Below are 24,275 nucleotides of genomic sequence, written 5' to 3'. Positions count from 1 at the left end.
AACTTAAAATGCAAACTTTATCATCACTCAAGGGTCATATCATTTTACCAACCTTCTTACGGGATACAATATTGAGATGCTTTCTGCGCGCTATTGTTAGTAGTCATTTTCTTGATCGATTTAATTTTATCCTATTGACTACAGTTTTACACTTTTGGTGCCTTTTTATGCCTTGTGCCATCTCTATGCAGACATGTCCTTTTGTGTCGCACTATCCCGACTGACATGGGAACAGCTGGTAAAGACCCAATCCTTGAGGTTCTATTCACCTGTTACGGCTGAGCGATTAGCATTGAGTCTTTCTCTATTCACTCACAACTAGGCAGCAAAGTAAGACTTGAGCCTAGATACACCCCTAGCGTGTCAGCAATTTCATTACAGTCACGCAATCTTTTATCCGATGTTTGAATGTAAAACAAATAATAAGTCTGGCGTTGATAATGCACACACTTGCCCGTGAAATGCAAATGTATTACAGCCTGATTGGCACACTGACTGGACCACATAGCTGCAGCGGCGATAATTGTACTGAGCCAAGTCTACTGTTAGCTTGAAAATGGAAACAAAAAAAACGGGTAAGCGAGATACAAATGTTGATTGACTGCTGAACAAAAGAGATATTTGACCAAATTAAGGATCGGGAGACCGATCGATAAGCTTGTGTCTCAAATGACTTGTACCCTGGCAATACTTACATAATACTCTGCCTGCATCACATCATTGTAGCTAATCATCTTTATCAAACATCATTATTGTAGCTTTGCAGTTTGTCAGGTAATTTCAAGCACAAAATTTGAAAATGAAAAAGTGGGGTTTATTATAATTACTGTACATTAACTTTTGGAACTTGTATTAATTTAGCTGATGATCTAGAAGGGCTGCCTTCACAACAGGCAGTCAAATCCGTTCAAGGTGCAAATCAGGCTCGAGAAGACGTACGAACGGAGCTAGCAAAAACTCGCCGAGCGAGCATGGCGAGGAGGTTACACGCTGCCGCAAGTCAGCAGAATCAAGTTGCTCCAGAGTCTAGCCCGGACCAGGTACTTTCTTATCACTTTGTATTAAATCTTAAAATTTTGTTAAAAGTGTTTTTAGACGAAGATTATTTGCAATAAATCATCGCACGGTGAATCATCACTGCGCGATGACTAAGCAAAAGAGTTTAATCGTCGCACTCGCGATGATTAAACTCTTTTGCTGATCGCTGCTTTGCAAAGCTTAAAGAAATAAGCAACACAACCATGAATAGGTTGTTAACAAAGGTTTTAATGTTGCTAAAATAGTTTTTTCAAGTAGTGGCTCCAAATACACAGAGTTTGTTTGATGAATTCCAAGTTATGTTTAATAATTATCTTAAGAAATGATACACCAGTTAACAAGCGTAATACTAAAGAGCAAAGAGTACAGGTGTGTTTACACCAGGAAGATTTATTGGAGTTGCTTCCAGGCCGACAAAGTCTGGTGTAAAACGAAAAATGGTTGGAAAAATGGCTTTGTCCCAGTCGTTGCCACAAGATCGGTAAAATGTTGCATATTATGTTTGCGTGTTGTTGACGGCCATCATTGACAGAGTACAACATGGAATTGACCAATCACATCTCGAAATGTTAACAGCGCCAAAAGTACAAGCATATGGAAGAGATACCAATATAGTATTTCATTGGCTAAATAAGTTGATCCATTTTGTAGTGTTGGAGTTTGAGCTGGTTTGGTGTAAAGCCTTTATAAAACGTATTTCAAATCCTAAACAAACTAAAAGCCATTCCAACTCCAACTCTCTCAGCGGAAACACAACTCCGACAAATCGTACTGGTGTAAACGCGCTGTAAATAGAGTAAAAGTAGAAAGTCTATCTAGAAGGATAAATAAGCTGGGATAATATGAAACTACTACATAGTAGTAATTGGTCAGGTATCTCAGTCTAATGGCGAGATTACATCGACGACAAGAGAAACACCGAGCTTATGTTCCGCGTTTTTCTTTGTTTTTAATCATTTAGCCTCAAATGACGAGTATTTTTTATCGAGCATTGTATTTAGTATTCTACTCCTGCAATATGCATACTTCTTGATTAATAACAAAAAGCAAGATCAGTATCAGGAAAAGGAGAAAACTACAACAACTGATTTCTGAACGTTCACAGTATTTCTCTCCGTAAAGATGCAGGGGTTACTAAAGTAAGTAAGCCTAATAGCAACAAACTCAAGAAGCTCTCTTTTGTAAAATAATAACTACATGTAAAAGATACATGAGGGAGTAATTTGCTTCAAACCTATTACGCTATCAAGCTTAAGTGGATATAGTAGGGCTTTGGCAGCGAGTATGACTATTTTCTGCTGACAGTGCGCTGCTCATTGCTGCTGTATACTAACTAAAGGTGAGCGTAATAAGGTAATCAATATGTATTGTATGAACTAGTAATAACAAATTATTTAGCATTCAATTTATCAGACATGGTGTGTGAGTAAGGCTTCAGTTCTATGAGTATAACCTGTATTTTACCAGCCTTACCCGGCTTCCTTCAAAACCCCGACGAGACGAAGGATGAGCTCTATAACAATAGACGAAGCTCTCACGGTAACAGCATCCATAAGCGGCTAGACCTTTGCTAGTAAAACTTCTTGACTTCTTTTTGAAGCTCTCATAAATTTTTCTGTGAAAAAGGTCTTCATATTTTATAATGTAGGCACAAAGAAGTTGCTTGAACAAGGTATAATTGCTAAAAAATGGTTTTATATGAATCACTATTTTTTCTCATCACTATAGTTTTGTTATTTAATTTTAGTAGGTATGATGAGTATAACCAGATGCGAAGCTCACACCATTTTAGCTTTCTTCTTCCACATTTTCTGTTCGAATATTCTCTGCTTATTTTCACTTTTACTTTTGTATATACATTTTCAAAATGTGTTTATGACACTTTGCAACAGGTATAATAGATGGTGAATGACAGTGGAAGACAGGTAAAAGAGTATGATAAGGTTTTAGCACTACAGGTTATCATGTGACATTGTAGGACAGGTTGAAGTACATAATAAAGTTTTTGACACTCTACAGAATGATGATGTGACAGTATAAAGCAAGTAGACTTGTCTAGGAGAGTATCTCATTATATAGAACAGCTAGACCAAGAGATGCTATGGCAGTTTAGAAATGACAAAAATGTATAAGAAAGCTTTTGACACTATCGAGCAGGTGATACTGTCAATATAGAACAGGTAAAACTGTATGAGAGAGGTTGATACAATTACTTAGAGCCATACAACAGAAGTTCAGCGAAGAAGAGCTTTCAATTCCTGCATATCCAAGTCTTACTATAGTCTCTTTGATATAATTGTAGATAATTGCGGACACGCGCTCAAAGAAAACTTCCAACGTTGATCTCGCTGAGCTTGGTTTTGAAACATGTAACACCGAAGAAGAGCAACTGAAGCAGCTCGCGCGTCTGCGAGATATGCCCTGTCCGATTGCCGTCAAAAGAATGCTCAGGTATTTTTGACACCCTGTTCTTTATCATTGTATATTTTGATATTTTAATGTTGATTCAGTTAGACTTTCAAATTGTGAGCTTAAGTTAATTGTGAATTGTGAATTAAGTTTGCTTTAAATAAGTTTTATAACTCGTGGCTAAACTTTCACTCCGCCGTAGATGTGTGCTACTCACTCGATTATCAGGACTCAAAACTGCTTTCGGCTGGTCACAGTTTATCATAGATATAATCAACCCTTATTATATACTATATATAGGTATGTTACATCTATGCAGTTTATGATTGGCATTGATTGATAATGAGCTACAGAAGGAAAGATTTATATGCATGAAAATATTTTAGCTCAGCCTGTACTATTACAGTAAATGACATTAGTAAAGCCAACTAACCTAAATATTTTTAAAGCTTGGTTTACATTGACAGCCATTCACATATAAATGTTGTATTTTATTGTTAATTTTATACAAAGTCAAACATTTTCGTCTGTATCATTGTCTTCATGGATGAACAGCGACCAATACAAACCAATCTTAACAAATACGCTGCTGTGCCTGGACTATGCTGCCTTTATTATGGTTACGTTCAAAACTTGGCTATGCACGATTAGGCGTAATACTTGATTGAATGCATTTTGATAATAATTTGATGAATGCAGCATTGTCCATTCAATTGAATAGCTAGTCATGGTTCTTTGTACTCTGGCCCCCTAATCATTAGCGTAATATTGATTTTAGATCTCAAATATTGCGGTAAGTGAAATTATGTGGTCGTCATAGCACACGGAACTAGAACTGTTGATATTGTAAACAGCAAACGCTGAGAGGATGATTGGCATTTAGTTTTAGTTCAGTTTAAACCTTGAAGGCCTGTTTCCTCCAGTTCTAATCTGTTACATAACTCCATCTTTATTACTGGCTGTAAGAAGTTGACTTCCTACTCCTATTATGGTCTAAGTCAGATTAATTTACGCAATGAATAGGTATAAAGATAAACTTATTCCAAATTTTGATAGATTTTATCAGAAAGTATCGATATTTTTCCATCATTTGAGATTGTTTTTGATTTTTGAGGTGATCTGACTGCCAGGATGTTTTAAAATTAAAATGGACAAAAATTGATTGTGGTTGAAACGTGCATAAAAATACATTTGAAATGACATCACTAGTTGTTATCATTGCTATAGTTGATATCGGCTATTGCTTTCAAGTTTCAGTGTTACGCGTCTCTATTCTGTCAGTCTCTTTGCAACTATAGACGTCATAATCACATTTTTGGTTGAATCTGAACCCTTTAACTGCAATCAAGTTTTGTCAACATTAATCTTGACTCATCCTGGCAGTCAGATCACCTCAAACATCAAAAAGAATCGCAAATGATAAAAAATACCGATACTTTCTGATTAAAACGACCAAAGTTTTGTGTAAGTCCATCTTTAAAATGGCTAATTTGGCCTGAAGGTCTCAAACTGAACACAAGCTGGTGCTCAATAGAACTGACATACTTGGTCTTGGTGAAATAGAGGATGAGCTGATAGTGAGTTAAACTCGCTAACGAAAGTTTTTTAGACTTTTAGGACCTAAGGCTAGAGTAACTGAGTATAACTGAACTAAGAAAGAGCTTACAGTTGTAGAACTTGACACTTTTAGGACCTAAGGCTAGAGTAACTGAGTATAACTGAACTAAGAAAGAGCTTACAGTTGTAGAACTTGACACTTTTAGGACCTAAGGCTAGAGTAACTGAGTATAACTGAACTAAGAAAGAGCTTACAGTTGTAGAACTTGACACTTTTAGGACCTAAGGCTAGAGTAACTGAGTATAACTGAATTAAGAAAGAGCTTACAGTTGTAGAACTTGACATCCTACAAACATACTCTTTAAATTGGCTAATTTTCAGTCTAAAAACATTTTCACTTATCTGAAACTCAAACTTCTAGTTAGACCTACTATTAGTATTCCTTCTTTCATTGGCTAGTGAACTCTATCTTGCCGACTCTATAGACAGCACCATAGAATGCATGCCTGAGGAGAATGATCAAAACAACTTGCCAGGGATCTGCTAAGGGAGATCGTAGCAAACGTTTCAGAAACCAGCCTTATAAAGTATTATTAACCTGTTACTTTGCACCAACCGCTATACGATTGTTGTAGACAAATTTGATTAAAAGCATTTTAATTAGCCTTTAATTATTTTGTTAAGTGAAAATTCTTAAACCACTACAAGTTGAAGGCTCCTCTTTGAAAACGGCGTCCCAACTCCAGTAAGACTTGCTATATAAGTATAATGCTGCAAGAGAACTTCTCCTCGCAACTTGTTGTGTATGGGCAGTTATACTTGATCTTTCGTCTCTCTATGCTTTAGGGAACAGTTAATGTCCCAAAAAGTTAGTGCGATGAAAGGCTGGAAAGGTTTTCTCTACAAGCAAGAACGTGTGAGTACAAGATATTTCTATAAGAATTATTTTGCACAGCGACATTACACAAGCATTAACTACACAATGCCTTTTTTCTAGGCTACTAGAGAAAACAGAAAAGTTTTTAGAGAGCATCTTGCATATCTTTGGAGTTGTTTTCTTTTGCCGAATAACTTAGATGGAAAACCTTTTCAGTACGTAACTCTAATTAGTTTCCTTCATACTACATAATTCTAATTATATTTTGGCGTATGTACTTCTCTAGCAGAGTGTAAGTCAATCAATGATGTTAGTAGTGTTTAGTGCAGGTTATTCTTACCACTCATAATATGTATCGATGAGATCATAAGCAAACCCATTGACTTGTTGCTATCGGGTTTTGTAGTCCAGCTGCCTACATATTTTAAGATAATCATTTGTAGCGAAGGACCTTTTTGTCAGTAAACTATGTATCAATCTGCTTGACTATCCATTCCATTCCTACTTCCCTAGAAAAACCACTACAGCTTATACTAAACAATAACACCTTGTCAATCGACATTATAGAATAGAGTTATGCAATAGAGTTATGCAAAGAAGTTTTTTCGTCCTATACACATAATTTACTCATCATCTAATTAGCTTTGAACAGCATCGACCAATAATAGAGTTGATATTTATCTACCAAAACTGTTAAGAGTAACAAAAATATTTACTGCTTCAACCATGCTCCTTCGAGATTGAACCCTACAGTTTTTACATCTCAGGAAAACATTTTATTTGTACTCTAGGCTGATCTCAATTATGGTTTGCTGTCCTTCACTAACTCGGTAAACTGGTTCTCATACAGTTGTTTTACTCAGACATGGTTTATTTCCTACAATCTTCAAGTACATGAACATGTACATGTAGATCACATTAGTTGAGGGCGGGTTTCGATCTACTAGTCAATGTTGGCCAAATAGTCTGAGGTTGAAACCGAGATCAGGAGAAATTAAACTAGATATAAAGAGTTTTATGACAGTATGATCAGGATTAAAATTTGGACACTTGAAAGGTTTGAAAACAAAAACTATGATGAAAGTTACAATTAACTCATCACAAGGGATAAGATGAAAAGGTTTCAGCCAGGTAATAACCCAGAAGTCGATTTACCAATCAAAATGCATCATTGCAAGACTCTATATACATGTACTTTGGTTGGTTAGATTTTCTATCTTGAATTTATATAGCTGCAACTTTTAGCAGCTTAGATTCTGCTGTGATATGAGGATTTTCACGCAAATAAACCAACATTATTTAGCTGAGGTTCTTGTGATGATATGAGCAATGCCAATAAAATTATGACATAGAGGTTTTTCAATGTGCAAAGCTTGACAGGCAAATGAGGTCGGAGAGTATTTGGACTCTCTTTGTCATGCATGAACAGGTGTTTTATAATTGACTTTCAGTACACCTTATGCAACCAGACATGAATATAATTGCTGCTGTATATCAGAGACCATGTTTGTAGTTGTTTAACATACATTATACTGTTGTCCCTGACTTCAATGTTGACCGCAGACTTTTTACGAGATACACCAAGTTTTTTTCTAAAGGATACAACAAAAAGCATGCTGCATTAAGCTACACTCAAACACTATTTACACTTCAATTTACTTCAAACACCAAAAACGAGAAACATAAAAGCGTAATATATACTTACTGCATAAGCAATATAATATATGTTTTTTTGACACAGTTATAGTTTTAGATATAAAAGGTATTGTTATAACTTCAATCTTGGTTCAATCAGTAGAAATAAGTCTATAGACGAGTGAACAAAACTATATAATATTTGCTATTAATTAATGTGTTAATTAATAGCAAATGTACTATTAATGCTATTTATAACAAATTGGCAATGAGGTCTTACTCAAAATACAAGTTTTAAAAAATGGCAGCTACTTGCGTCACCACATTTTCAAGTTTATCTCAAAGCTAGCAGTGCTACCGTATGCTTCAGACCTTTGCATCCATGCTAAGGCTGTATCAGTTTGTTTCACACAGTTCATTGACCCACTCTAAGCGTGTAACTGTAACAGGTAGAAATTCTGAACCTAGGTTATTCAACCTGATCAAACTTTGAATCCAATAAATAATTAGGTTTCAATTTTATCTAGGCCTTAGGGTTAAACACCATCACATATTGGCTAATTTTACCCAATGAGGATAAAAAGAGTTAGGCCTACATATGAAATGCCACATATGACAAAGTACTGTAACCAGCAATTTTTAAGTAAAACTCTAAAAGTACGGTATCGCCATATCAAAAAAGTGTTTTTAATGGAATATTCAGTTCTTGATGATGACACTAGGAGTCAATTGAACAATGTGCTTCAGATATTGATACCAAGTTCAGGTTTGATTTGAGGACTGATGAGGTGTAGAAAAACGGCAGCCTGAATTAAAATGTTTCATAATTTTACTTAAGGCTAACAGAGCTTTTAGCTTTGGTTCTCGGTGCAGAGTTATCACTACTAGTCAGTTTTCTGGTAGGCTGCTCAGGCTAATAAGTTAGTCTATTAAACCTAAAGTAAACTAAATTATGAATATATAATTTTAATCAATAATTTGATGAGGGATAAGTCAGATTTTGGTTTGGTTTTATGCAAAATTAAAATAAGTTCTGGATATAAGCAATAGCAATCAGTTAGTCAACTTTAAAACTTTATTGTGTTACAATAAGGTCAAAAGGTTACTCTACTCCTGCCTTTCATATCAATTGGTCATCATCAGGCTCTTCTACTAACTCCTTCTTAACACCTTATCACTGCGTGAATCCAACTGCAACAACAAGAAATGGAAAAAAAACTAGAAAATAATCTAACAGTCTATCTCTATTCTGTATTCTAGTATCATTCTTATCATTGTTTGTACTTGCCATTAGTTGTCAGAGAGAGAAAATATCTCCTATAGGCTATACTCTAGTTAGTCTAGTATATGTAGTTAGTTATCCTACGGTTATGTTTAAAAGTAACTCTATGACTAAACATAAATAAAGTAAAATTCAAACCTACAGTAATAAGTGGAGTAATTGTTTAGATGAGGGATATAACTTTTGGAATTCCAAAATTTTGGAATTTTGGATTCCAAAATTTATTTGGAAAGTTGTATTTTTTTTACTTTTTATCTGTTTTGCAAAACAGATTTGTAGTGGAGTAAAAATTTGACTTTCCAAATAAGTTTTCGTTCTCTAGATTTTATATATTGTGTTGTGTTGTAAAAGTTGCTGGTGGCTAATGTTTTATAAGGCCTTGCAAGCATCAAGTTGTGAAATTGTGGTTTGATTCAAGAAAGGTTATTTTTATGAGCAGCTTGAACACTCACCAATTTCCTAGTAAAAAGATTTAGGGGCCTGATTTAAGGGCTCTTGAGTTGACTATTTCATGTGGCAGCCCCTTCATTGCTGCCTTACAAAAGGAAGTGCTTGGTCAATGACTGTGTTTTAAGTTAATCTCTTCAGTATCGTCTGCCATGATGAATGCTTGCCTCTGATAGCCGTTCACTAGTCAGCTTTTAGTATGACCTGACAATTTCCAAAGAACTGGCAGTTTTACAACTACTCGAGAAATTGTAGATAATAGAAATGAATAGTAATTTCCAAGCAAGATTTGTGTTGGTGGTAATAATCAGAACAATTACAATTATAAAAAAATTCAGTTATATTCTTTTAGGAATGAAAAATTCTAAGGAATTCTTCAGAAATAAAACAAAATTGAGCATGTGATATTCGCTCAAACAGTCATTTTCTTTCAACTAAAACTATCAAACAGTTTTTCTAAACACCATTCTCATCAGTATCATTATAGTGAACATGAAGGTCACTCCCGACTCCTCAATTCTACTGGATTACCAACTATTAAAACACTTTTGTTCAACTCATTCAACAATTTCCGATTTCTGACTTTTCACATTTCGATTGGCATGTAACAAAAAGGCATTATTTGGTTGATGACTACTGATGCCAATACAGGGTTATACATGCCATATACATGCATACTTATATACATACGTATTATGGCATATACATGCAGTTAACTTATCGATGACTTCTGATGCCAATACAGGGTTATGCATGCGTACATTTAGGAGCACTGATTATATAAGTAAGACAGTGTTTACAATTTACATGGTAAGACCTGCGTTAAGATCAGAGTCAATAACTTCATATATTACTCGATTTAACACTATTGACTGCAGAATGAGTATGAGTTATTCCTTTTCAAAAGAACACGGTGATTACCATATGTAAAGAATTGCTAAGTCTGTTGAAGCTAACATTTACAAAACCGCTGGCAACAATCTCCACAACAATACTTTTTACGATTGATTGTATCTAGGTCAGCATTCATATGAACAGCCTCAAATCAGCCCAGTTTGTGACACCGAAACAAAGCTAGTGTTGACATTGGGTTTGAATTACCTATTATCTTGTTTACTCTACAAGAGAGGAAATTAAAACTCGCTTGATGTCTTTTTTCTAGAGCTAATGCTTACATAAGTGTGTGAGCCATTTAAATATGGTATTATGCATCCAGTGTCTTACAATAAAAGCGTTAATAACCGCAATTGGTCCATGAAGTCTTGATAAATCTGAAATATGCTGAAGCTTGTACTTCAATTCTTTTCTTATCAGCTTAAAAGGTTGTTTGTTGCTCTGTTTTTCATCTTCTTATAAAGGCAACGTCAGCGTCTGATGAGTTATTTAGTCTGAAAGGATAAACATGATTTAAAAGTTATGTCTTTGTCTGATATATTTACAGTTTACACTTTGGATATTCACCATATTTTCACTTTACTATAGAAGAACAGAAGAATTAAAATAAAAGAGAACTTATACTTTAAATGAAATGTTTTAGTTAAGTGAGTCTGACTATTGTAGGTTAGAAGAGTTCAAGGACTCTGATAAAAATAATGAACCTCTCTTAATACCTTTTTTGTAATTTCATCAACAGACTTTCAAAATAAGGTTAGTCATTGTAGGGCACTCACTCGATGTTGACAGGCTACAAACGTTGTTATCTCTCAGCCGTTTCTTCTCCTATTGACTTCACCTACTGCGACTCTATCAATATTGATAGCTAATTAACAAAATGTGGGTTAGATTACAAACTTTGCACTCAGATGGCACGCACAGTGTAGCCATAGTTCTGTCTCCTATAAGCTAGTGCCCACCCTTGATCTATGTTTATTATTTGCTAACACTTCACTCATCTTAATAATTCACAAATGAACCCAGTGTTTTAGAGGTTTCAACATTTTGTGCCTAGCCAGAGAGATGAAACCTTAAAGTTATAAATCTAGACCCAGTTGGTATCAAGCATGTAATTCCAATGAGTCAGTCTTCTTTTCATCCTTCCAACAAAGATTGTGATAAAGCCAAGTGTGACATGGTGGCAGTTTTTATTGAATACACTAATTTCAATATTGACTCTTCTATCATGCGCAGTTTACATATATATATATATTGCGGGGATAATCATTAATCCTTACATTCTTGATTTCTATTGGTTCTTAACATATGATAAAAATTGATCAAATTTGTCTCGATGTCTTCAAAACAAAACCAAGCTTGGTCTGCTAGAAACTATCTCTGATTTATTGTTGCAATTGAACAATCAGCAAAATTTATCACAGATTGAGGGTTTTGATAACGTCTTTCGGCAGAACAGCTAAATAGACCTTCTTAGCATTATTATATAGGAACATAATGGAATGTATATAGCAGCCTATTCAAATCTACCATCAAGGCCGCATAATATCTTACACTTTGTTTTCTACTTCTCACAACTCCTTCTACACTGATCAGGTCCATTTCTCCATCTTTGCTGCTTTGATATCATTGAAATAATGCTGAACTTTGGGTGGAAAACCTTACGCATAGTTAGTAGCTTTATAGTTTTTATATCGGCTTCTTTGATGGTATCCTTTGTTCACTTAATGATGTCAGTTGAACACCTCCCCATAGCCATAGCATCTGCATTGATGTCTTGACACGATTTTTGGTATTTAGTTGGTTCTTAAGGATCTGTCATGTATGCTGTCTGATGGACCTTATGTTGTCCTTTTTGACCATATGGCCTTTTCTCAGACTTAACCTACACCGCTAAATGTCGAAGGTCCTTTCAATCTCATTGCCAAATACATGTACTTATCTTACATGATCATCTATATCCCTGTCCTTTTTGGCATATAGCTTACTATCATATGTACATGTAAATGAGAGAAGGTGGTTGATTTTTGTATCACTCTTGAACTGATACCCGCTGTCGGTTTCCTCAAGCAAGTTGTTCAAAGGATTGAGACAGTAAAGGTTAAAGTACATCACTCTGATAGTAGATAGTAATAGCAGAGGTGAAAGTACATCACTCTGGTAGTAGATTGTAATAGTAAAGGTGAAAGTACATCACTCTGATAATAGATAGTAATAGCAGAGGTGAAAGTACATCACTCTTGTTGCGGCCACAACTGATGTTTATAATCGCTGTCGTTTGTCATTTGCCTCAACTCAGTCTTCCAATGGTTTATTGACTTGTTGATGAATACTACAGGTTTGGGTTTGACATTATACAACATTAATACGGTACGAGGAACTGAGTTACATGCCTTCTTGTAATCCATCTCTGCTCATACGTATTTATATTTCTCCTTCTGTCTTGAGAGACAGTTCAGTCTAGCAGAAGGTGGCACTTGGTCACACATATATACGGCGATGTCCTTTTTTCATCAGCTTGTCAGCAATGATTCTCAATATTTTGTATATAAGCACTTAGCTGTTAGTGAATCACTACAAAATGGCTTAATGCAGATTTACATCTGCTTTCACCAAATTATTACCTGATGGTAATAGATCTATATCTGCTTTCACCAAATTATTACCTGATGATAATAGATCTATATCTGTTTGCAACAAACTTGTTGTGATTGACTAACAGCCAAGTTCTCTTTATATTTTATGTTTTTTTATAGTACAAAAAATTGTTTCCTTACTCTATTTTTTCTTTGCTATAATATAACATTAAATATACGCATTCATAAACCCATAGACTTAGAACTATAGACCCATAACGTATTCACCAATGAACTTCAAGCAACATATATATGTATGCTGCCAGAACTATAAGTGTTCAATGAATGTAGTAGGGAACACAGACTTTCTCTGGCTCATTACTTACTGTAGATAGCTCTCAAATTGGCAACCAGCATAATGATACAGTAAGCCTTTGTTGCCATTTTTTGGGCTAGACAATTGCTAGCAGTTGATTTCAGTCAGATTGTTTTTCTTGATAAATTATAATGATAATAAAAATAATAATATAAAATTATACCTAAAAAGAGTATGAAGAGTATATTAAATATTACATTATTGCTCTGTAGGACAGAAAAAAATTAAAACTGTTTGCCAAAGAAGTCTCATACAAAACAGAACTTTGGCAGGGCAGCTTCAAGGAGATAGAGGGTAAGTACACGTATATTTATCCCACTGCACTATTTCATATCCCATATTGTTACCTACATGTATGTATCATACCCCATATTGTTACCTACATGTATGTATCATACCCCATATTGTTACCTACATGTATGTATCATACTTCATATTGTTACCTACATGTATGTATTATACCCCATATTGTTACCTACATGTATGTATCATATCCCATATTGTTACCTACATGTATGCATCATACCCCATGTTCTTAAATTGAGGATATTCAACTGCGTCTGAAAATGAATCCATGGATTAACTCGCAGAGTAGTTTTTTGTTATAAAATCAATATCCTGTATTAGCGTGGATAGCTAGTCTATTATCCTGTATTATGCTGTATAGCTAGGCTATTATTCTGTATTATGCTGTATAGCTAGGCTATTATTCTGTATTATTCTGTATAGCTAGGCTATTATTCTGTATTATGCTGTATAGCTAGTCTATTATCCTGTATTATGCTGTATAGCTAGGCTATTATTCTGTATTATGCTGTATAGCTAGTCTATTATCCTGTATTATGCTGTATAGCTAGGCTATTATTCTGTATTATGCTGTATAGCTAGTCTATTATCCTGTATTATGCTGTATAGCTAGGCTATTATTCTGTATTATGCTGTATAGCTAGGCTATTATTCTGTATTATGCTGTATAGCTAGTCTATTATCCTGTATTATGCTGTATAGCTAGGCTATTATTCTGTATTATGCTGTATAGCTATGGTCTATAATCCTGTCTTTATCCTGTATAGCTGTTACTATTTTGTGTTCAGTTGTTGTTTAATCAGTGAAATACACACACATACACATCCTGAACTCTCACCTTATACTATCACCTCCATATTACAAGCAACGTGACAGTTTTATTAATTACTAGCTGCATTACCCGTGTTCGGGAACAGGTTAACGTAAAGCAATAGGTTTATTGCGAGTTGTCTTTCATACTGTAAAACAACTCCAAATATGCAATCTACTGAAATTTTTGTGCTGATCAGACTGCATACACATATTTCGTACATGTCAATAATGTTGAAAAGAACAATGGAAATCTGCAATGTGTTCTACAGCTAGTCTACAATGCATCAGTCTCAAACCGCTCAAATCAGAGTTGTCCTATTTTTGTACACAAAACTGATAATGAAATTGACATTGTTAGGCAAACTGAAGTTCTTCAAACTGGTAGCATTGAAAAGTTTTACATAATTTAAGAAATTCTAAAAAATATTTTGCTATTGCACTGCTGAGCTATCGCCTGCATTTATTGAATTGAGATTTCTACATGCTTAAAACACTAATCCTGACTCACCAGCTCTTCGTCTTTAGCCTGTGTTTTGACATGGTATATACAAACTGTGCAGCATTAATGTGGTTGTGTTGATAAAATTTATTATCAATAAAGTCTACTATATAAACTACATATATGACCTCCCGCCTTTACAACGTAAGGCATTACATCTGGAGCATTTTTGGACATTCGTCCCATAAAAAATTTGGCCCTATACTGTGTTGCAGGATTGTAGTCAAGTGCCAAGTTTTCTGCCCATGCACGGCACCTAGTAGCAGCTGCTGTAGTTAGTGCATCTTGCTGTTGTCACCGTTTCATCTGCCCTGGAAAGTCAGCTCGCCGAGTAGCTACTGTAGCTAGTGCATCATGTTCTTGTCGCCGCTGCATCTGCTCGGAGGTTTCTGCACGCCTGGGCGCTGTAGCGGCTGCTCTGAGCCATTTGAGTTGCTGCTGGGTCGGCTAAGCAGTCTCTGCACTTCTAGCAGCTGCAGCATCTATTCTAGCCTGCTCTCGATGGAACTGTGTTTGTTCAGAGGTTTTTGCTCTTCTAGTAGCTGCAGTAGCTATTTTGTTTCATTGTAGGCGTAGCTCTGTTTGCTCTGCACTTCTAGCAGCTGCAGTAGCTATTCTGTTTTGTTGTAGGCGTAGCTCTGTTTGCTCTGCAATCTCTGCACTTCTAGCAGATGCAGTAGCTATGATGTTTCGTTGTAGGCGTAGCTCTGTTTGCTCTGCAGTCTCTGCACTTCTAGCAGATGCAGTAGCTATGATGTTTCTTTGTAGGCGTAGCTGTGTTTGCTCTGCAGTTTCTGCACCTCTAGCAACTGCAGTAGCAGTTCTGGCCTGTTCTTGCAGTAGTCATGTTTGCTCAGCAGTTTCTACTCGTCTAGCTGCTGCTTTGCGAATTCGGCTTCTTTCTCTACGGGAATCCATCTGTTCTTGCGTTTTGGCAGTAGGCTTTTTGGGAGGCATTGTGCTGCTTCAAGTGTTTCTAAAAGTGAATGAGATGGTGTGCTTTGTTGTAATATACCCTGATCTCTCTCTTCTCACCATCGCCTATCGCAACGCTCAGAGTACTCGTGCAAGTTCTGTAGTAGCTGTAGTTCTGTAGTACTCGTAGCTGGAAAAAAAAGTAAAAGTAACTCAGCTGCGGAAGGAAATGAACATGTTTACTATCACAAACAGTGGCAGATCCAACGTTTTTAACCCTTTCACTGAAGTAGACTAATTTATGCGTTTTCTATGGTCGACCGCCATAGACGCATTTTTGCGACTTTCCCAGCAATTGCTAGTAACTGAATTTTATTATTCGTTGATAACATAACCAACTATCTTTAGGACTTTTATGGTAGTGACAGTGTTGTTCTAAGTTTTCTGTATAAAATTAGTCCAAAGTTTAATTTTAAATCTTTGTTTGAGAGTTTCCAACTTAAAAACAAACATTTTTGTGTAAGTTCTGTAAACACCTCCGAGTTAAAAAACAAAAAACTACTTATGTTGATGACATTATAACCGATTCAGATTTTTGTGATTACATAGAAAATTAAAATAGCGATAGCAGCACTGACTCTGATGGTGGTGGAAGTAATGGTTTTGTAAGAATAAGAAACATTGTAGAGGATCGTTTTAGCTTCATAGCTTCACATCACTTTATCAATGCACAAAGTATAGATACAATGAATTTTTTGCATAGCAGTGTTTGTTAACATGTTGGCAAAATGAAATACATAACCAAAACAAACGTTCTAGATGGAGTTTGAAATTGAAAAAATATTGTATACATATCATGAAACAATATCGGCAAAATGGCTGGCAGTAGGCCGATAGCTAAATTTGTACATGGATGGCAGTAAAAAGGTTATGTAGTGGAGATGTGGCAATTTATAGACAATACAACTTTGAATGAAAAGTACTCACCTTTTTGATGTAGGAATTCAGTAAACGAGAACAACGATTTTTCCAGTGGCCGCAAGAAACAAACGTTCAAGTGACGTTACTGGTACACGTTGGCAGTAAATATTAATTACATGTAATTTACTGCTCATTAATTTATTTAATGAGTAGTAAATTTTGTTTAATTTACTACTAATTTAATCTTACTACTTACTCATATTAATTCAGTTCGCTTCGTACGACCGAAATTCGTACGACGAAAAAAGGAAAGACCGCTCTATAAGGCGGACAAACACACACACACACACGCACGCACGCACGCAAGCACGCACGCACACACACACAGATTGCCATTTATATAGTAGATGAAGCTTAGCCTGTCATAGGTGTGCGATATTTTTGTCTTTTGCTACTTACCATATTTGCTTAAATAGGGCTAAGCTAAAGCAGTGGTTCTCAACCTGGTTTCCATCGAACCCAAGGGGTTCAATGAGTCAGTCTCGGGTGTTTGGTAGACGTCTCTCAAAGGCAACAGCAGAAGTAACACTGATTTTCAAGGTCATTTCTTTATGGAAAGGTGTAATTTAGTGTGAATTCATGTATTGTATTGGTATTTTGGTGCACTTGTAAAACATATATCTGTCTTAAATGTAAAAAAACAGTTTTATTTTTTAACAAAGAAGAGCTGGGTAAAAGCCCCCAGGAATCGGATGGAGACAGTTCACCCCCTCCCCTAGCTAGTTTATATGAGAGGGGTGGGAGTCAACCCCCATCCCTTTTATATGATACCTGCAGAGTATTGGTCCAAGGGCGTAACCCTATGACTTGAGTTCTCTGTTCAGACAGTTTGTTTGTTTTGTAGGCCATTTTGGAACTGGAGTTGTATCATACTTTGTATTTCTCAAGTGGCTGTTTCTCCTTGATGTCCTCATATTCAGCCTCATTTTCCTATTTATTGTTATTCCGGAGGCTGTGCTAGGAAAAACCTCCAACGCCACCTATGTACAGCCATGCCTCAATAGTAAGCGACATATTTAACAATTGCTACCGTTTGAGATGAGTTTACACAAAATTTTACTAAATTTTATCAGATAGTATCAGCGTTTTTCTATCATTTGCGATTGTTGTTGATGCTTGAGGTGATCTGACTGTCAGAATACTTTAAGATTAGAATCGACAAAACTTGATCGCATATAAAAACTTAGAAAAAAAATATATGCCGAAATGATGTCACTGATTGCTATAGTTGATATCGGCTTCAAGTTACAGCATTACGCGTCTCGATTTTGTCGGTCTCTTTCTACTATAGACATCATAATCACACTTTTGTTTGACATGAGCATGTTAACCGTGATAAAGTTTGATCGATTTTAATCTTGACGTAACCTGGCTGTCAGATAACCTCAAACATTAAAAACAATCACAAATGATAGAAAAATATCGATACTTTCTTGTAAAATCTACTAAAATTTTGTGTACATTCATCCTTAAAATTTATACTTCAATTTCTTATCAATATTATCAATATTATCAATATTATCAATCAATGTTTCTATTTTTGTGGTTACTGCTTATGTGTTGAGATATTTCGGCATGTTTTCAGGTAACATCAGTAATTTATACCAAGATGTCATCTACTATGGTGACTCAGTCAACAACTGCTCAGACCTCTATCAGACTCATATCGATGACACGTCTGGTGTGATTTCTGGCAACTACACAGTGGTCAGCTATATCGCTGACTTCATACAAGGAACGGTGAGCTTATTATTTCTCAAATTGTACCTCTCTCAGGTTAGGAAGGCTAACTTGATACTAATAGAACTTGTCAAAGCATGTCATAATATCTATAGTATTATCAGTCGTTGGCTGTCTGCCTGTTCTGTTTTCTGTCAAAAAGCGCAAAGGCACAGAGAATAAAGATTGGCGCAATTATGTGGGCATGCTGTAATAAAAGGCTTTGACAGTCATAGCACTTTATTATTTGTGACAATTTAACATTGATTTAAGAGTAACCTTTTATTAACGAGGAGTCCTTGTAAACAGATCTCAAATGAAGCTGATTTCAAATAGAAGTATTTTCATTACATTACGTTTGTTATTGTTATTGTCTGAAGGGGTTCATGGAGGATACATATCTCTTTTATGGATTCTACTCCTCCTCAAGCCTGACTGTTGATATCTCAGTTGTCTCAGACTACGTGCAGACGTACAACCTACCATTTATGTACATTCTCGTGACTGGGTTTCACTTTTCCCTCAGCCTCATTCTCATGGTCAAACAGTAAGTAAACTCAACTCAGATAGCATTCACTTATTATGTTGTTAAAAAACCTGCTACTACTTTGCCAATCGACGTTTAGCATGTATCACTTTTATACTGTAGCTAACAGCGCCTTCTTAGATAATCTTTTAGATAATATGGTGTATCAGAGAGAAATATGTTACAGGTCAGCAAAAGGCTTTAAAGAAACAATCATCTCAACAGACAACAAGCTCTATCAGTTTTGCAACAAGGCTTTTGGCACCTGGGATTATGCACTCAGTGACCCAAAGAATGTCGCTCTCAAGAAAAAGAGCATTTTTGGAGAAGTCAAGGTAAGTGTTAAAATAACCAGGAACCCTGACTCTTTAGGAACCCTGACTCTTTAGAATGTTTAAAAACAAAAGAATTTACACTTAATGAAAGCAAAAGTAGAATATACAAAAACTGGCTTGCCTGATCCTTTTGTTACTAACTGTAGTTGTGGCTTCCTAGAGAGAAAACAACTACAACTGTGGTTTGAGTACGATTGTGGAAACATATTGTCTATACGGACATGTATATGTGCCAGTCCTTAATCAGTTTAATTTCTTTCAAAAAAATCTGTTTGCCTGCCAAACAACTTTAGACCTAAATCTGTAGTTTAATGGCCTTTAGCCTTCAGTCATTAAAAGTTAGTCATGAAAATTAAAAACACATGGAGCTTATTCTAGCAGACTTATAACAAGCAAAATTTTTTTGGACTGAACAAATCAAAAACTTTGAACCATGAGACATAGTTACGCGGTCTTTGTGACCAAATTGCATGCATACAGACATGTAAAAAACTAAAAATATTTTCTTTGCTTCTCAAACTTTTTTCTAATCTACACCTTAAAATAACCTTAGCCACCAGGCTTACAGCCTTTCAAAATCATTTAAGCGAACTGAACTGATAAAGCTATTGGACCTTGCTATGCAATGCTATGTATACAAAAACCAACAACTTTTCAACAACAACAACAACAAAAACCAACAACTTTTCAACAACAACAACAACAACAACAACAACAACAATAGTTGAATTTGCTTTCAGATGACTATGGTGAATAATAAATAGAACCTACTGACACTTTACAACTCATTTCAATTGTCAATCATCAGAAATGTAATAAATGTTAACTTTACATATTTCAGCATGACTTAAATGAGCAGCGAGACAAAGCCAGAAGACAGGCTCGCACTAACCTACAAAACTTCAAACTCTGGAGCTTGAGAATTCTGGTGAACATATTTGTACTGGGCGCTTTGGGAGGCTCAGGTTACCTCATATACTACACGACAGAAACTAGCACCAAGGTATTCGTCAATTCATTCTTCTGCCTTACAGGACATGACTTGTTGGTCAGCTGCATTCTCATTAAAGTCTTATTACAGTTTCACTCTACATACAACTGTAATATAATGTTGCACTCTACATACAACTGTAATATAATGCTGCACTCTGCATACACCTGTAATATAATGTTGCACTCTACATACAACTGTAATATAATGCTGCACTCTGCATACACCTGTAATATAATGTTGCACTCTACATACAACTGAAATATAATGTTGCACTCTACATACAGCTGTAATATAATATTATTAAGGTTGATTTGTTCCATTCCAGCTTAATACAATCTGGCTAATGCTGATTTTCTTTATACTTATACAGATCATCACAACGTGGCCTGAGTACCATGGCTGGAACACATCTCTACAGCTACTCATAGAGTATATGCCTTCCCTTACCATCACCATTCTCAATATAATTGTGCCTCTACTTTTTGAAAAGGTTGTCATTGGCGAAGACTACACTCCACAGACTGAAGTACAAATCACTTTGATCAGGTAGTTCATTTGCCTTGTAACCAGGTGAAGGAAACCTCTTTCATGCTTCTGGTACTCCGTATACTTTAGCTATGGCTTCATTGTAGAATGTGAACACTATTAGGGTGAACACTGAAAATGTTAATACTCTCTAGGTTAACATTATTTATGGTAATACTGGTATGCTAATGCTTCTTATGTTAACAGCATTCATGTTAACACTGTCTATATTAGCACTAACTATATTAACACTGTTCATACTAACACTGTTTATACTAACACTGTCTATTCTAACACTGTTCATGCTACCTCTGTCTATGTTACATTATATATATATATATATATATATATATATATATATATATATATATATATATATATATATATATATATATATATATATATATATGTATAAACGTACTCTACGTTTATATATATATATAAACGTAGAGTACGTTTATATATATATATATAAACGTAGAGTACAATCTACGTTTATATATATATAAACGTAGATTGTACTCGAGTACAATGTAAACGTATACAATCTATCATTGATGTTGTATTTTGAATGATTATATGATTTATTGTGGCAGAAGCATTTGAGTATCAAATGTGGATTACTCTACTAGTAGCTGAAAACTATCTGCAATTAACATATACATGTACATACATATACTGTGTTAGCATGAACAGTGTTAACCAAAACAGTGTTGCCATAGACAATGCTAGCATGGACAGTGGTAGCATGAACAGTGTTAATATATATATATATATATATATATAATATAATATATATAATTGGATGTAAATGACGTCACAGTCATATGAGTAGACTACCTGTGATTTACTAGTCATAAACATGCTCGAGTGATGATGACTTTTATGCTTGTTAAACTGACAATTTAGAGTTGTCTGTCTATGCACTCATACTCAAAGGGCTCATTCGCTTGCTCTACTCTGAAAACTTCTGTTCTTTTATTTTTATTTATCAAGTAAAGACTTCATAATAATAATTCGAATTAGTCAAATATCCTGATCAGAGGATATAAATACATTCTTATTGTAGGACTGTCTTTCTGCGACTGGCTTCTCTAGCAGTCTTATTCGCAACTCTCTACATATCAATCAGCTGTGACACGAAGGACTACTGTAATATCGGTGTCGGTGGCTGCCAGACATTTTACTGCTGGGAAACAAGCATCGGTCAGCAACTTTACAAGCTGATTATCATTGACTTTGTGGCGAAGGTCATCTCTGCTATCTTTGTAGAGTTTCCTAGAAGGTACATTTCATAGACATGTATGCTAGTAGAGGTGATTTATAGCATTTAGTAAATGAGAAGATTATTGCAATTAATAAGAAATTTTAAGTCAGTAGTTATATAACATTGAGCAGGTGATCTGTAGCGTTGAGCAAGTGATTTATAGATTCGAGCCGGTGATCTGAAGCATTGAGCAGGTAATTTATAACATTGAACAGGCAATTTATAGCATTGAATATGTAATTTATAGTGTTGAGAAGGTTACCTGTAGCATTGAGCAGGTAATTTATATAATTGATCAGATGATAGCTGGTGATTGAAGTTACTACTAGGTGAATTATGCTAACTAATATATGATTCATAGCAATTTTTAGGTGATTCATAGTGAATCTTATGTGGTATGTAGGATTTATCAGGTAATTTGGCTGTTTTCAAGGTTGATCGTGAGCAAATGCAGCTGCAAGCTCGCCAAGATTATTGGATATCAGCAATTCATCATACCAAAGAACGTGCTAGATCTGGTTTATTCACAAACACTGTGCTGGTCAGTGTCATTTTTGTATATATTTCTGACAGACTTTGTATAGTAACAGATACTCAAGAATTCTATTTTGTATTCAAAGTGATACCAATTTTCTAAGCTGTGATTTCATCTTATCTTATCTCACACTGACATTTTGTATGTTTGTCTTTGAATGCTTTGCTATACATCTGCAAAATTCTTGTGTCTGCACCATACATACCGTATGTTTACTCTTTTGGTGCGCTTTGTATTCATAGACTCTCATGTCTAAGCCTTGGATTTATCCACTTCTTATATAAACACCTATTATCTATATACGTAGTTCCATGTCTACACTTTGGCTCTGCAACTGCTAGTATCAAATATTGTACCTAATGATTTCATGTCTACACCCAGTAGGTGTACATTGTTTTTTCTACACATTGTATATCTGTACACTGTTGTGTCTACACCTTATATGTATACTTTGTTATTTCTACACCTTATATCTGTATACTGTTATGTGTACACTTTATATCTGTACACTGTTATGTCTACACCTTACATCTGTACACTGTTATTTCTACACCTTATATCTGTATACTGTTATGTGTACACTTTATATCTTGACACTGTTATGTCTACACCTTACATCTGTATGCTGTTATGTCTACACTTTATATCTGTATACTGTTATCTCCATACCTTATATTTGTATACTGTTATCTCTATACCTTATATCTGTATATACTGTTATCTCTACACCTTATATTTGTACACTGTTATCTCTACCTCATATAATTGTACACTGTTATCTCTACACTTTATATCTGTATACCGTTATGTGTGCACTTTATATCTGTGCACTGTTATATCTACACCTTGTTAACCTATTGAACTCAGTAACATATACTGAAAGTCTTCGTTCCGGGAATGGTAGCCTGCTGAGATAACAAACTATTGTCGCTATGACAATACTCTAGTCATACCTGTAAGGTGTTGTATCATTTATATCGTATTCAAGAAGGGTAATATATTGTAGGTTGGGAGTGTTTTACAGTCCACTGATACCCGCTCTTTGTATCTTACAATTCTTTATCACTTTCTACACTAAAAAGGTAGGAATTTTATAATTCTTATATGATACAGGTTTGTATATTTATATACTAGTATAATAAACACGTAGGCTACCGCTTCACTAAAACAATTCAACAAACCAGCGAAAAGCAAAGCTAAAATGTAAGCGTGTATGCAAGAGACCACAACTCAGAGGCAAGCCAAGACATGAAGAGGCAGCAGCGGTGCCAGTGCTGTAGTGTATAAAATAGTGCTTAACTACAACAAAACCATATATATACCAAAGATATACACCAAAATATATATATTTATATATACCAAAGATATACACCAAAGATATATATATTTATATATGCCAAAGATATATATACCAAAGATATATATTTACCTCGTATGTATATATATATATATATATACATGTATATATATACATATATATATATATATATATATATATATATATATATATATACATATATATATATACGCTAATGAGGTATGTACATGTAGGTATACACCTTTTTGGCCAACAGCTTACGTAATCAGAAAAGAAGTATTTCTGTTAGAGTTAACACTTCAGGAGCATGGTGAATGACCCAAAAAATCCTAGCGAAAGTTCCCTCAGTTATCTATTCAACTGTTTGTATAATAGCAAAAAATGTAGTGAAATTTCTTTACTTATTAAAAAGCTCATAACCTGATACATGATACAGCATGATATAATCTACAA

The 24,275-nt window shown here is 35.0% G+C and overlaps 1 protein-coding gene across 1 annotated transcript in view; it reads left to right on the top strand.

Moving 5' to 3' along the window:
- The first annotated feature begins 556 nt into the window (after positions 1-556).
- Positions 557-24,275, top strand: part of LOC137388229 (transmembrane channel-like protein 7) — a 30,888-nt gene continuing 7,169 nt past the window's right edge. The window contains exons 1-14 of the mRNA XM_068074733.1: positions 557-575; positions 862-1,058; positions 3,365-3,489; positions 5,852-5,921; positions 13,302-13,383; positions 17,448-17,606; positions 18,189-18,343; positions 18,703-18,869; positions 19,036-19,183; positions 20,025-20,186; positions 20,548-20,723; positions 21,772-21,987; positions 22,403-22,510; positions 23,511-23,586. Coding sequence (XP_067930834.1) covers positions 557-575; positions 862-1,058; positions 3,365-3,489; positions 5,852-5,921; positions 13,302-13,383; positions 17,448-17,606; positions 18,189-18,343; positions 18,703-18,869; positions 19,036-19,183; positions 20,025-20,186; positions 20,548-20,723; positions 21,772-21,987; positions 22,403-22,510; positions 23,511-23,586 — 1,860 coding nt within the window. The remainder of the gene's footprint in view (positions 576-861; positions 1,059-3,364; positions 3,490-5,851; positions 5,922-13,301; positions 13,384-17,447; positions 17,607-18,188; positions 18,344-18,702; positions 18,870-19,035; positions 19,184-20,024; positions 20,187-20,547; positions 20,724-21,771; positions 21,988-22,402; positions 22,511-23,510; positions 23,587-24,275) is intronic.

The sequence above is a fragment of the Watersipora subatra genome, chromosome 1 (assembly GCF_963576615.1).
Source record: "Watersipora subatra chromosome 1, tzWatSuba1.1, whole genome shotgun sequence".
Lineage (NCBI taxonomy): Eukaryota > Metazoa > Bryozoa > Gymnolaemata > Cheilostomatida > Watersiporidae > Watersipora > Watersipora subatra.
The sequence above is the reverse complement of the archived record's forward strand: the minus strand, read 5'-3'. Positions and strand labels throughout refer to the sequence as shown.